The sequence below is a fragment of the Bubalus bubalis genome, chromosome 2 (assembly GCF_019923935.1).
Source record: "Bubalus bubalis isolate 160015118507 breed Murrah chromosome 2, NDDB_SH_1, whole genome shotgun sequence".
NCBI lineage: Eukaryota > Metazoa > Chordata > Mammalia > Artiodactyla > Bovidae > Bubalus > Bubalus bubalis.
Window position 1 is genome coordinate 88,622,689 of NC_059158.1, and position 13,944 is coordinate 88,636,632.

At 35.3% G+C, this 13,944-nt stretch overlaps 1 protein-coding gene across 4 annotated transcripts in view; it reads left to right on the forward strand.

Annotated features, from left to right (window-relative positions):
• LOC102391290 (lymphocyte antigen 75) overlaps positions 1-13,944 on the forward strand; it is a 123,645-nt gene that overhangs the window by 70,602 nt on the left and 39,099 nt on the right. For 2 of the 4 annotated variants that reach the window (XM_044934882.2, XM_044934887.2), the window contains exons 26-32: positions 31-196; positions 1,628-1,795; positions 3,004-3,120; positions 4,925-5,119; positions 7,527-7,753; positions 9,270-9,438; positions 11,606-11,755. In XM_044934882.2, the coding sequence (XP_044790817.2) occupies positions 31-196; positions 1,628-1,795; positions 3,004-3,120; positions 4,925-5,119; positions 7,527-7,753; positions 9,270-9,438; positions 11,606-11,755 (1,192 nt within the window). Of the gene's footprint in view, positions 1-30; positions 197-1,627; positions 1,796-3,003; positions 3,121-4,924; positions 5,120-7,526; positions 7,754-9,269; positions 9,439-9,872; positions 11,580-11,605; positions 11,756-13,944 lie in introns of those variants that run through there. The other 2 variants (XM_044934884.2, XM_044934883.2) reach the window with 2 other exon arrangements.

The following is a 13,944-nucleotide window of genomic DNA, read 5'->3' on the forward strand; positions in this document are numbered from 1 at the left end:
TTACTTAAAATATATTTCTCCTCCTTCCAGGATGAACTCAATTTTGGTTGGTCAGATGGGAAACATCTTCAATTTAGTCGCTGGGCTGAAAATAATGAACAACTTGAAGACTGTGTAGTATTAGACACTGATGGATTCTGGAAAACATCAGATTGCGATAATAATCAACCAGGCGCTATTTGCTATTATTCAGGAAGTATGCTAATTTCAAGTATTTTAACTCTTTAATTGTTATCAGTCTTATGAGTAGTGGAATTTGGGGCAAATGGATTTGAAATCTTGTTTTAAAATTATAAAGCAATTATAATTTTGTCCTTTTTACAACAAAATTTATTGTGAAAATTTGTAATCAAGAATCATTATATGTTAAATATTTTGTCATTAACTTGTTATTTTAGATATATTTTTATCTTTATTTCTGTCAACAGATGATAGTAATTGACCTTTGAGTTTAAAGTCCTTGTTAGCCTCATTTTGTGTACCTTTTTGTTTATGTTCTTATGGAAAACTTACATCTGTGGGCATTCTTTTGCAATTCTTTTCAATACTTCACATTTGTTTTATGAGTCACTGCTAAGATTTATTTGGTTGCGAGTAACAGTAATGAGCTCACTTCAGAGAAACTTAGATCTTCAGAAACGGGGATAGAGCTGCACATTCTGAGGAAAATGGGTCCGTAAGCCAGAGGTCTTCCACCTCTCTGTTCTGTTTCTCTCTGTGGATCTGCACTCTTATCTTTATATACTTTCTGCTTCTCTGCACATGGTGAAACATGGCAGCTCTGCAGCTTTCAATTTTAGCCATAACTGCAGGTGAATTGACTGTCTCTGAATCCCACTTTTCATATCTGTAGAGAGAATCTGATAGACTCAGCTGAGTCAGATATGCAGTCTCTAGCCCAGTCAAAGGAAAGTGGTTTTACAACTTTTAGGGGCCCACATTTGTGGGTTTGTGGTTAGAAAAAAAGACTAATTCACAAAGGGAGTTGCCGTGAGCTGGGAGAAATACTGTACTGAATGGTCTCTACCACATATTGAATCAGTTTGATTGGTTTTGAGTAGAGCATATCTCTATTTGCATCTTTTTTAATGTATAGCCTTTTCATAAAATGAAAAAAAAAGCTTAATTTAGATTTTCTAGGTGTCAGATTTTAAATTATTTCTATTTGCTTTGGTTAGAGCAATAACTTGTTTAGAACATCACATATTTCTTAAATATTTCTTTAAAATTAGAGAAGATGTCAGTAACCAGAAAACTGAAGGTGAATTCCCAAAGTTATATTAAGGTACCTATTGTTATGTTTGTATTGTTTCTCTGAAGTGGCCCCTTGTATTTGAAGTCTGGCAATGCAGGAACACAGAAACTGCATTTAACCTAATAACACTTCATTATCCATATTATTCTACTCATTCCACATCAGGGGAAAGAAAATTGATTTAAATAATTTCTTTCCTACAGAAAGCCAGTTAAGAGGTCACATTTTATTCAAGCATAAACAGAACAAGCATCGCCAAGTTATTATTTCTTGGCTTCCTGAATATTTCCTACAAATCAAGTCTAATTACTATGAACACGATTTAATATTTATATATGTAATTAGAATTCTTACCATTAATTCTTTTTCTAGATGAGACTAAGCAAGAGGTCAAACCAGTTGCCAGTTTTCAGTGTCCATCTCCTATTCTAAGCACTCCATGGATACCATTTCAGAACTCTTGCTACAATTTCTTGATAACAGAAAATAGATACAGAGTGCCAACACAAGATGAGGTTCATTCTAAATGCCAGACACTGAGTAAGTATGCTATATAGCCATTGTATATTACATCACGCTCTTAAAACTAACCAATCTCGCCTGAGTGTATTATAAATATTTCTAATTAGCAGTAGTAACTAGAACTCAAAAATACCCATCTCCTCATTTCTTCATTGTCAATGACAAAGTATTAAAATTTGTGTTTAGTGAAAATGGTAACAGTATAGGAGTTCCTCCATTTTTAACCTATCCATTCGAGAACTAGTGTGTCTTTACGTGTATAAACAAAGTGGATTCTACTTACAAGGGAAAAGAAATGACACTGAGACTAGAGAATGGGATGTTAAATCAACTTGGGCTGCGGGCAAAGAGAAAATAGGTCAGTCTGAGTGGTTGAAAGCTTAGATAAGCAGTAAAGAAGCACCTCTGCTTAAAAGAAATACATATTTCATACTTTTAGCTCTCAAGGTTATCCAGATATTTCGTATGAGATTGACTGAGGATTTATGACTTTTTAACAGTGGACCCATCAACTTTGTAGAAAATTCGTATGGAAGATATCAAACCATTATTCCCCAAAGTGTGCTCTGTGGAACACTACTTTTAAGAGGTGTTCTATTAAAAAAAAAGATTCTTAGTAAAAGAACAAGGATGAGAAATTTCACACATCTTTGTTTCCTGTTAAAACATTATCAAATATACATTAGCATGTACTTTGAGAAATACTGGCATGAATGAAGTAGTTTAACTTTGGTTAACCAATGTTTGTAAAGCTCTTTTCAATGTAACTCTTTTCTAAGGAACCCCTGAGGAACACACTTTGGGAAATATTAAACTTTTAAAACCTTCCTATAAAACAGTGATCTCTAAGAAAAAGGAAGATTTTTTACTTTTAGCCCATTCAAGAGGTTTTATTTGTTATAGTCTTTGACACTGTATCATTAATATATGTGGATTTATACCAACTCAAAATAAGCCTTGTGAGGAAAAGCAAATCAGTGTTTCAAATTCTCTACTCAACTTCTAGTTTTCCACTATTCTATGAGACCAAATTTAAGATCAAAATGTTTGAAAACTTCTCAACCTATTCATTGTAGTACAAGATGGTTTTCATTTATATCTCTTACTCATTTTCTACTGTTGTTTGTTTTGAAGTGTATTAAGCTGGGAAGTAAAAATTGCTAAATCTATTAAACAAAGTATTCTAAATAATTATTTAAATTATTGGCTATTTTTTTATTTAACAGACCCAAAATCACATATTCTGAGTATTCGAGATGAAAAAGAGAACAACTTTGTTCTTGAGCAGCTTCTACATTACAATTACATGGCTTCATGGGTCATTTTAGGTATAACTTATGAAAGTAAGTTGTAAATCTACTGTTTTTTTTTCTATATTCATAGTTCATTATGAACTACTTGTTTATCACACTGTAAAAATATAGTTTTCAAAGTATTTATCAACATACAAAATTATAATTGTGTACTTAGCATAACTTACACAGATACCAAGACAGGGTTTGTGTCTCTGCCCTGCCACTAAAATGCCTTTACCACCAAGCTTGGAGTTTAATGGTGGAAAATGATATCCTTTTTCCACTCTCCCTCCTAGCAGTACAAGACTAACTAAAAATGACTGCACTCCCACATAAAGGTCTAATACTTACTTTATATCTCTAGGTGTATGACCTAAGTGAGAATAGAAATACACTTCTAATGTTGCATTTTTGGGTTTATATCATTGGCTTGGGGTATACATTAGAAAAAGGAGACACATAGTCTGTCAATGGACTAGAATATTTGAGATTGTAAATGCCACAAACCCAAGATATAATTGCTATGAAGCTTTTTTAAAAACACAGACTCTTAATAATAGAAGTAAGACCAATTTAGAAAGATACTCATTAAGAGGTGTCCTAAAAATCATAAAGTTTTGAAATTAAAAAAAATCACTCTTTGGGCGTAAAGCCTCAAAAACATACATTTACCCAAAGAGGGGGCTGAATGAGAGGCACAGGACAGTGATAGCTAGAGGTAGGGTAGACAAAGAAGCTAAATTACTCAAATCTGGCCATTTTAAAAACAGTCTGCTCTTTGCTATCTAACCTGTCTCTAAAAATTACTGAAGATTTTCTTGCAGATGAGTTAACAAAAATTAAGCTATCAAGCAATGACTAAGACTTGGGTTGCCAGCTGAAGATAAGTTCATCATGATAGTATTTAGTTGCCTGTCTTTTTCTAATGATGCTTGAATACTCAGATTTGGGGATGGGAAAAAATGGAGAGGAACTAGGTAGAAGCTTCCCAGTGAAAAAAAGTGAAAGTGTTAGTCAGTCCAACTATTTGCGACCCCATGGCCTGTCGCCCTCCAGGCTCCTGTGTCCATGGGACTCTCCACGCAAGAATTCTAGCTTTACCTGAAAGTGACTGAGGAAACAGTGATCCTGTGTGGAGCAGCAGAAACTAGACCCAGGATATAGTTAGAGATTTCAATTGTACCCTCTGCTGTGTTTTCTTAGTTATATCATCAGAAATAACCGAGGACTTCCCTGGTGGTCCAGGGATTAAGAATCTACCTGCCAATGGAGGAGACATGGGTTTGATCCCTGGTCCAGGAAGATCCCACATGCCATGGAGCAGCTAGGCCCGTGTGCCAGAGCTACTGAGCCCATGCGCCTAGAGCCAGAGAAGCCACTGCAATGAGCAGCCCATGCATAGCAATTAGAGAGTAGCCCCCATTCACCTCACTGCAACCGAAAAAATCAGTTGACATAAATTGTGCATAGTTTAAGTCCAGTTTTCTACCACTAGTTTTATAACATGTTAATTTTTAAATAGTTATGTTAATTTTCATCACAATTAAACATGTATGTAGAAAAAATGAATATTGGATGAAGTAACAACAAAATGTTAAATTATTTCAGGATGATAGAATTGTAAGTAAATTTTAGTTTTCATATTTATAATTTGTACTTTCTATGTTGAAAATAAGCATTGTATACTGTTAAAATTGGAAGCTCTTTTAGAGAAACACACATAAGTATACAACCTTTAGAATGTTGGGGAAAAAGATAGAAAATTACTTGAGTTTGAGATATTAACCTCGTAACTGTAATTCAAGTCTTAATTTAATCTTTAAGCGTAGGAAAAAAAATGTTTCTTTTCTAGATAATTCTCTTAGGTGGTCTGATAAGACCACGCTGTCATATACACACTGGAGATCAGGAAGACCAGCTATAAAAAATGGCAAGTTTATTGCTGGCTTGAGTACTGATGGCTTCTGGGATATTCAAACCTTTAATGTTGTTGGAGACTTACTATACTTTCACCAGCACAGCATTCTGGCTTGTAAAATTGAAATGGGTAAGTATGCTAAGGCAGAGTTTCTAGTCCAGTGAAAGAGAATGCAAAGCCATTAGCTCCACTAGTGGGCATTATGCAATTGAACTTTTTGAGTAGCTCCCCTGTATTCAGTATCATGAGAAGCACTACGAAGGTTTTAGAGGAAGGAAGACACACTCCCTGTTGTCATGGTCTTGATCTCAAGGATTAAAATGAATGCAGTTGGGAAAACAGCATTAAATGTTTATTATTGTTTTATGTAGGTTAGTCTTAGGTTATTTAGTATGTACAGGCTTACATTTGTTGAGAAATCAAAAGACACCTGTGAAAACAGATATAATGAAAACTAAGAATGCATTGAGGAGAGGAGGAAAACCTTTGTTGGGCCTTGAAGGATGGATAAAATTTCTATGCATAAGAAAGTGTGTGTAGGTAGTTTTGACAGTCTAGGCTAAAAATGAATGTTTCTCAAGTTTGCCTAATTCCTTAAATAAGTCTATTTTTTAATGTATATCGGGTTTAAATTTTTTACAGCTTAAAAACTGTTATTATGGCCATTCTGCTCTAAGCCCTCTGCTAGGAGCCCATCACAGTCACATCTGGGCCCACCTTTTCGCTTCATACTCTTGGAGAATAACTTTCAGATATACCACTTCTATCAACAATCTCCAGGAATTCCCTACTATCAGTTATTTTGAGTTCCTGTAAGCCTTTGAGACTTTTTAGAAACCAGTGTCTCTTCTAAATTTCTAGGTTTCCTCCCAGTCTCCATTTTCCCACCGTTTTTGGTTCAGTGAAGATCTTTTCCTGCCAGGCTGATCTCTTAATTGTCCATGTACACTGTATACCCTTTCTTACTTGTACCTTTATTTATGGGGTTTTTTCCTGCCATGATGTCTTCTACCGTCTTTCTTTTTTTTTTTTTTTAAATAAAACTTTCATTTTAGAATAGTTTTAGATTTACAGAAAAGTTGCAAAGATAGTACAGAGAGTTCCCATATACATCGTAACCTGTTTCCCCTGCTGTTGACATCTGTCTTAAGTATGGGACATTTGTTACAACAAATAAACCAATATTGGTAGATTATTATTACCTAAAGTCCATATATTGTTCAGATCTCCTTAGTTTTTACTTCATGTTATTTTTGTGTTCAGGAGTCCATCCAGTGTACTACATTACACTTGGTCATCATGTTCGCTTAGGTTCTTCTTGGCTATGATAGTTTTTCAGATTTTTACTTTTCTTGACAATTTTGAGAAGCACTGGTCATGTGATTTGTAGACTGTCCCTCAGTTTGGGTTGGCTGATCTTTTTCTCATGGTTAAACTGGAGTTATGGGTTTGGGATTTAGGGAAAAAGCCAAAGAGGTAAAATGTCATTCTCATCATGTCCTATGAAGGATATATGCTGTCAACGTAACTTATTACTTGTCACTGTGGATTTTGACCTTGATCACCTGGGTCAAGGTAATGTTTGTTAGCTTCCTTCACTACCGAGTTGCTCTTCTTCCCACCTCCCATAGCGTACTCTTTGTAAGAAAGTTACCATACTCAGTCCTCACTAAGGGAATGGAGAGTTTTTTCCTACTTTACTGCAGTGGGGAGTATCTATATAAATAACTTGGAGTTCTACATAGGAGAGTTGTCTATTCTCTTCCATCTAAAAATTTATTTAGGCATTTATTCATATCAGTTTGGGCTTATGGTTATTTTTTTATACTTTGGGCTATAATAGACTATATTATTTTATTTTATTTTATTTTTTAATTTAATTTAATTTTATTATTTTTTTTAAACTTTACATAATTGTATTAGTTTTGCCAAATATCAAAATGAATCCGCCACAGGTATACATGTGTTCCCCATCCTGAACCCTCTTTTCCTTGATTTTTTCCAAATTTGGCTGCTGGAGCTCTTTAACATGGCTTCTGTTTCCCTTTGAAATACCCACATAATTGTGGTCTTGTTGTTACCATAGTTGTTTGATTGTTTTTAGTTGACTTTCTTGTTACCATATTTCTTTTTAGAACTAATTTCAGCTAACCAAAGTCTGGAGACCTAGTTTATTAAGCAGGTTTTCTGGCTCCTAATCCAGATGAATCTTTCCTTTCCTAGTCAGTCACAAGTGTTCTAGGGGTTCATTGTTTTGCCCTCACTTCAGGTGCTGGTGTTTTCTGTGCCCAACTAATATGTGAGCTCCTTAAGTGAAAGACAGTGTTTGTGCCTTTTTTTAATCACCCAGACAATTGTAATAGTTAAGAGCCTATTAAATAAGCTGTGGCAATAAGAAAAAGAAAGTATGCATTTGACCTTCTTATAGTCCAGTTTTGTTTAACTTTTGAAATGGTTGTATGTCCAATATTACCCAAATTATGTATTTTAAATAATTTAAATTTAATCACTAACACTTTTAATTTAAATATTATAGTTGACTACAAGGAAGAATATAATACTACTCTGCCACAGTTTATTCCATATGAAGATGGTATTTATAATGTTATTCAAAAAAAGGTAACATGGTATGAAGCATTAAATGCATGTTCTCAAAGTGGAGGTCATTTGGCAAGTGTTCATGACCAAAATGGCCAGCTTTTTCTGGAAGATATCGTAAAGCGTGATGGATTTCCACTATGGGTTGGGCTCTCAAGTCATGATGTAAGTCTTGTTTTGTTTTCCAGAAACTTTTCGAGTATATTCGAGGGTTGGAAATTTGAGCATAAAATATTAACTCAAAATATAACATCAGATTAAATCCTGGGATTGCATTTGCATACCATAGTGCTTTCTGTCTTTTCACAATGTAGAACAGATAGAAAGTTGTGTTTGTGGAGTACACTAGGGCAACTGGCCAGGACTGCAGCTGCCCTAGACGCTGCCAAGCATCCTGAGGACTCAGTAGATTAATATCTCAGCAACACCACTCTAACCTATTTGGGATAGACCAGTTGGAGAGCTGGTAAAAAGGGAATGGCTTAGGATCAGAAAAATCTGATTTCCAATATGAGTGGCAGGTCTTCTATCTACATGTTGGGTGACCACAAGCAAGTTATTATACCTTTGCAAGCTTATTTCCTCATCTGTCAAATGGGGGTGATGATATGTTCCTTAATAGAGGATTATTAGCACAAAATCTGTATTGGGGTGAGAATGGATACATGTATACGTATGGCTGAGCCCCTTCATTGTTCACCTGAAACTGTCACATTGTTAATTGACTATGCTGCTGCTAAGTCGCTTCAGTCGTGTCAGACCCTGTGTGACCCCATAGACGGCAGCTCACCAGGCTCCGCCGTCCCTAGGATTCTCCAGGCAAGAACACTGGAGTGGCTTGCCATTTCCTTCTCCAGTTAATTGACTATACCCCAATACAAAATAAAAGTTAAAAAAAATTATATAAAGTGCCAAGTAAAACTCTTAACTACATCTAAAATATAGATGTATATTTTCTCCCCACTTCCCCCTAGAAATTGACACTATTTGAAAGTAATCTTCTGCTGGTAAACATGCCTTTTGTGCCACTATTTGAATCCCATTAAGTAGTATACATATATATATGTACTGATAATGATATCTAGTATACAAAAAAAACAGTCTGTTGAGATTAGAATGGAGGCCTAATCTAAATAAAGTGGGAAAAGTAAAAGAATGGCAAATTATGATTAAAGAATGAAGGACAAATCAAAAGTAATCTTCCTATATGAATTTCTTGGGAACTATTTTTCTCTTCCAGCCTCTTGCTGCTTGATAACTTCTGTAATATGAAAAAAATCAAGCCAGGGACACAAACCACAAAGCTATAAAACATAAAAAACAATATTTAGAGTAATATGAAGATTGGGATTGTAAACCTGTAATTGTGACAAATGGAAGCCATTTCCATGTCATATAATTTCTAGTGTTATATAAACTCATCCTTAAAAAAAGAAATCTAGAGATAGAGTGTAGTAACTCTATCTCTAAAGTCCTATTTAAATTATATGCCAGAGCAAATGTCTCAAATTAGTGCATCAGAAGTAAATCCCTGGTTTTACAAATATGTTCAGGTCTGTAGTACTTATAAGCAAATAATTAACACTACATTCCTATATTTATGAAAGTATGCATGTTCATCTCAATGTTCTTTTGAAGTTATACATATGAATTCAGATTATCACTATTATTCTTAATACAGGGAAGTGCATCAAGTTTTGAATGGTCTGATGGCAGTGCCTTTGACTATATTCCATGGAAAGATAAAAAATCTGCTGGAAATTGTGTTGTCTTGGATCCAAAAGGAATTTGGAAGCATGAAAACTGCAAGTCTGTTAAGGATGGTGCTATTTGTTATAAACCTACAGAATGTAAGACTTGATTTCAAATAGCTGTATATTTACTAAAACATGACATTTGTTTTATGTACCTGATTAAATATGCAAAATAATTTTTATAGATATTAAATAAGGTTTATTCACAAATCCTAGCAAAATAATTTCGATACTTTGTGGAGAGAAACCAATATGATATGCCCATTCAAGGAATTTGTTCTCAAAGACTTTCAATTGTTCTGTTACTCAGTGAGTTTTACTCTAGAATTTGTGAATTTTAATATCACTTAGCAGTGTTTTTCAAAAAGTAAGATTCTCCTTTTTAAAAAAGGGTTCCACAGGATATAGATTTGAGAAAAATCTTAGGTGATTTACCATATTAATGGTTCTGAAAGTTTTTATAGAAAAGAATCTCTGTAGTAAAGAAATGTTCTGTGTAACTAAACATTCTCCAAATATTTCTATTATAGAAAGTAGAATGGTGATTGCTGCAGGAAAGAAAGAATGAGGTGTTATTATTTAATTGGAGCAGAGTTTCAGTTTTGCAAGATGAAACAATTTGCAGGTGGATGGTGGTGATGATTGCTTAATAATGTGAATGTACTTCATGCCATTGAACTGTACAGTGAAAAATAGTTAAAATGGTAAATTTTACATAATGTATATTTTATCCCCTTTCAAACAAAATGGAATCTTCTTGACAGGAATATAACAAACTTACCACATGGCTGGCCCTTGCAAGGGAAAAAAAAATGTGAGAGTTCGAAGCAAAACTCCCTAAAGAACAGTAAGAAAAGAAAATATATGCCGTCTAAGACAGGCCATTTGCAGCTTGGACTAGAAACAAATAGACTTTGAAGATAAGGCATTTCCATATGTTCCCAGTGGATGAAGAATTGTTTTTAAAGCCAACCCATTCATAAAAGTACACTCGTCCTAGCCATGCATTGGTAGCCAGTGTTCGGCATGTTTTGAATCTAAAGAAACAACACACCGCTGCCTGTGCAGTGATGGAGTAGTCAGCAGTGTATTTTTTGTCAGGGATACTATTTTCCCAGTATGATAGAATCAAACACTTGTTAGTAGCATCTTGCTCCACCACAGCCTTAACAAAGAATTGTCACAAGTCTTACAGACTCCACAGGTTAATTTTTAGATGACTTTTGGTCACCTGCAGCTAGGAAACTTACCCAGAAGTAATCAATTTTCAAACTGAAGGAAGACTTAGAGCCCAAACTGGTGGCATTAGTGAAAAGTGTGGAGGCAGAAGCCAATCAAATAACTAGATTTCAAAAAAGATTGAGCCCGAGTGGAGAAACAGGATAGAGAAGCAGAGTAAGGAATGGAAAACTCAGTGGAGAAGAAAGGGGCAGTAGCCATTCTTCTGGAATCATAGGGATCATAAATGAAAAGAATTCTATGAAACTGCAATGAGGAACAAAAGCAGGAAAGCCTTCAATGACTGAAGGACATGCAGACCATGCATAATGCGTAGAGAACAGTGGTATGGGTTGTGACTGCTGGCCATACCAGATCAGATATTGATTCAGACAATCTGTACCTGGTCAACGGGATGTTGGCAATTTACTTTCCAGTTCTCATACTCTCCAGTTGGAATTAACAATGGTGTTAAGGGGGACAGGCTTCTTGTGTTATACAGAATGACTGAAAATTAAACAGTTTACATGGAAACCAGGGGAATTATTCAGAGCTAAGAAGCCACACCTGCTCTTTTTTTTTGGCTTGACATAGATTTTTCAGTGCTGATCTGTTGTGCTTTGTAAGCAAGTTACCAAGTTTTCAATGTGGGTATGATTTTTTTTATGGCAAGGTAAAAGTAGGTCTTTGTGATCAATACAAAAAGGAATCCAAAGAAAGAAAGAATTTTAATTATTATTTCAAATTTGTTACAGGCCTACCCAGCCTTGTCTTTTCTTCTCGATTCTGTCTTTCCAGTTGTTTTTACTTTAGTCTAAATTCATCTTAGAGAGTTAAGTACTTTCCTCTGTATTCTCAGTTTTTTAAAAAATGGTTTTCTAAAAAGCTAATGAGATTGCGTTTTCAGAGTGTGGGCTGTAGCCCTCTCTGATGTGTATTGAAGTCGAATGCCTCTTACCTACAGAAACCATGGAGTCAGTGAGATTTTAAAAGCCAGTCATATTTTTCTGTGCATTTTCACAGTTATGTCTCACATTTTTTACAGCTAAAGAGGTGTCCTCTTATACTTACTCATCAAGATGTCCAGGAGTAAAAGGGAACAAGTCACAGTGGGTTCAGTACAGGGACCACTGTTACATGTCCGACCAGGCATTGCACAGTTTCTCAGAAGCCAGACGGTTTTGTTCAGAGCTTGGTGAGTTAAAATGTGTTGATTTTCTTTTTCAATAATTTAGTCATTAGAATTTTTCTTAAGGAAACCTTTTAAAATAAATATTGTATTTCTGAAAATCTTTGTGAAGCACTCACTAATTATAATAGCATTATAACCTAATTGCCCAGTGGTACAGAAATGTTTAAGTATTTTATTATATATGAACTCAATGGAATATTGTAACAGCCATTAAAAATGATCAATGTAAGAATAAGTAGATGGTATATAAAAGTAAGTGGGAAGAAGTAGAATAAAAAATTGCTAAATAAACTATTATGTGAAAATACTGACAAAAGAAACCATTTTAAATATAGCTAGATATGCTCAGATGAAAGGATTAAGAAGCAGATTTTTTGTAAAGTTGATTAAGCAGTAAATACAAAATTGTAGATTTTTCATTACTTAGTCATTAATAAGTAAGTTTAACCTGACCAGGGTAACAAAGTCCAAGAAGCATGGGTTGTTCATTCTGCAAAATGGACCTGGGGCCCACATCTCTGAACACTATAGGGGACAGGACTTTTAATCTTCAGATTTAACTAAAATGAAAGAGCAGCCATGATTGACTCCCTCCCATGAGAATCTTAGAGAGTAGTCAAACTGTGAAATAACTTCTAGGGAGACCACCTAGAGTATTTCAAAGACCTGCATCCTTGGGTAGCAATTTAGGCAGATGACATTTATCTTATTTATTTTGCTACCTTGTGGAGACACTTGACTGATTTAAAAATCTCCTTGTTACTGCTTAACTACATGATGGAAACTTTTATGTGAGATTAGTATTATAGAAGGTAAAGTACCTGCACACTGTGTGATCTAGAGGAGAAAATGCTTTCCTTTGCCCTTCTTCTAATACTTCACACCACAAAAGACATGCTTCAGTTCAAGTATGGATAAGCTTGTTTGGATTGAAGACTATTTGATTGCATTTTGGATTAGTTTCCAAGTCCAGGTATTATTTTATTTCTATCCCTTGCCTGATGCTGGTGATAGTACTATTATCTCTGTGGGTTTAAGGCAGCCTATCAAACTTGAGGAATACTCACTTATTCAATTCCATACTGTATTTTGGACAGTATACAATGGCATGACCATGTATCAGTTTAGTTCAGTTCAGTTCAGTCGCTCAATCGTGTCCGACTCTTTGCAACCCCATGAATCGCAGCACGCCAGGCCTCCCTGTCCATCGTCAACTCCTGGAGTTCACCCAAACTCATGTGCATCGAGTCGGTGATGCCATCCAGCCATCTCATCCTCTGTCGTCCCCTTCTCCTCCTGCCCCCAATCCCTCCCAGCATCAGAATCTTTTCCAATGAGTCAACTCTTCACATGAGGTGGCCAAAGTACTGGAGTTTCAGCTTTAGCATCAGTCCTTCCCGTGAACACCCAGGACCGATCTCCTTCAGAATGGACTGGTTGGATCTCCTTGCAGTCCAAGGGACTCAAGAGTCTTCTCCAACACCACAGTTCAAAAGCATCAATTCTTTGGCACTCAGCTTTCTTCACAGTCCAACTCTCACATCCATACATGACCACTGGAAAAACCATAGCCTTGACTAGATGGACCTTTGTTGGCAAAGTAATATCTCTGCTTTTGAATATGCTACCTAGGTTGGTCACAACCTTACTCCTTTCCTTCCAAGGAGTAAGCATCTTTTAATTTCATGGCTGCAATCACCATCTGCAGTGATTTTGGAGCCCAAAAAAACAAAGTCTGACACTGTTTCCACTGTTTCCCCATCTATTTCCCATGAAGTGATGGGACCAGATGCCTAAGATCATGACCATGTACACTTATGTATAAAATAATATTAAAAGGAAGGCTAATGCTCTCCAACATCTCAAATCTATTTGCTTTTATTTTCATTTTAGCAGAAGCACATTTAAAGTTAACTTATTATACAGAATTGGTTGTTGAGGAGAGAGTATTGAAAATCTACAGGGGAACACAGATTTCTACCATCACATACCCCACTTCTTATGACTAGCTGTTCATACAGGAAGATCTCGCTGGTTAAGTAGTTCCAAGGCCCAGAAATATTACCATGTAAACATTTTGAGGAAACATAAGATATGTATATATGCAAAGTTTCAATCTAGAAATATTTCTAACATTTTTGGAAGCTATTAACACTATACTTTTATGTATTAATGCTGTACACTCTGTGTCA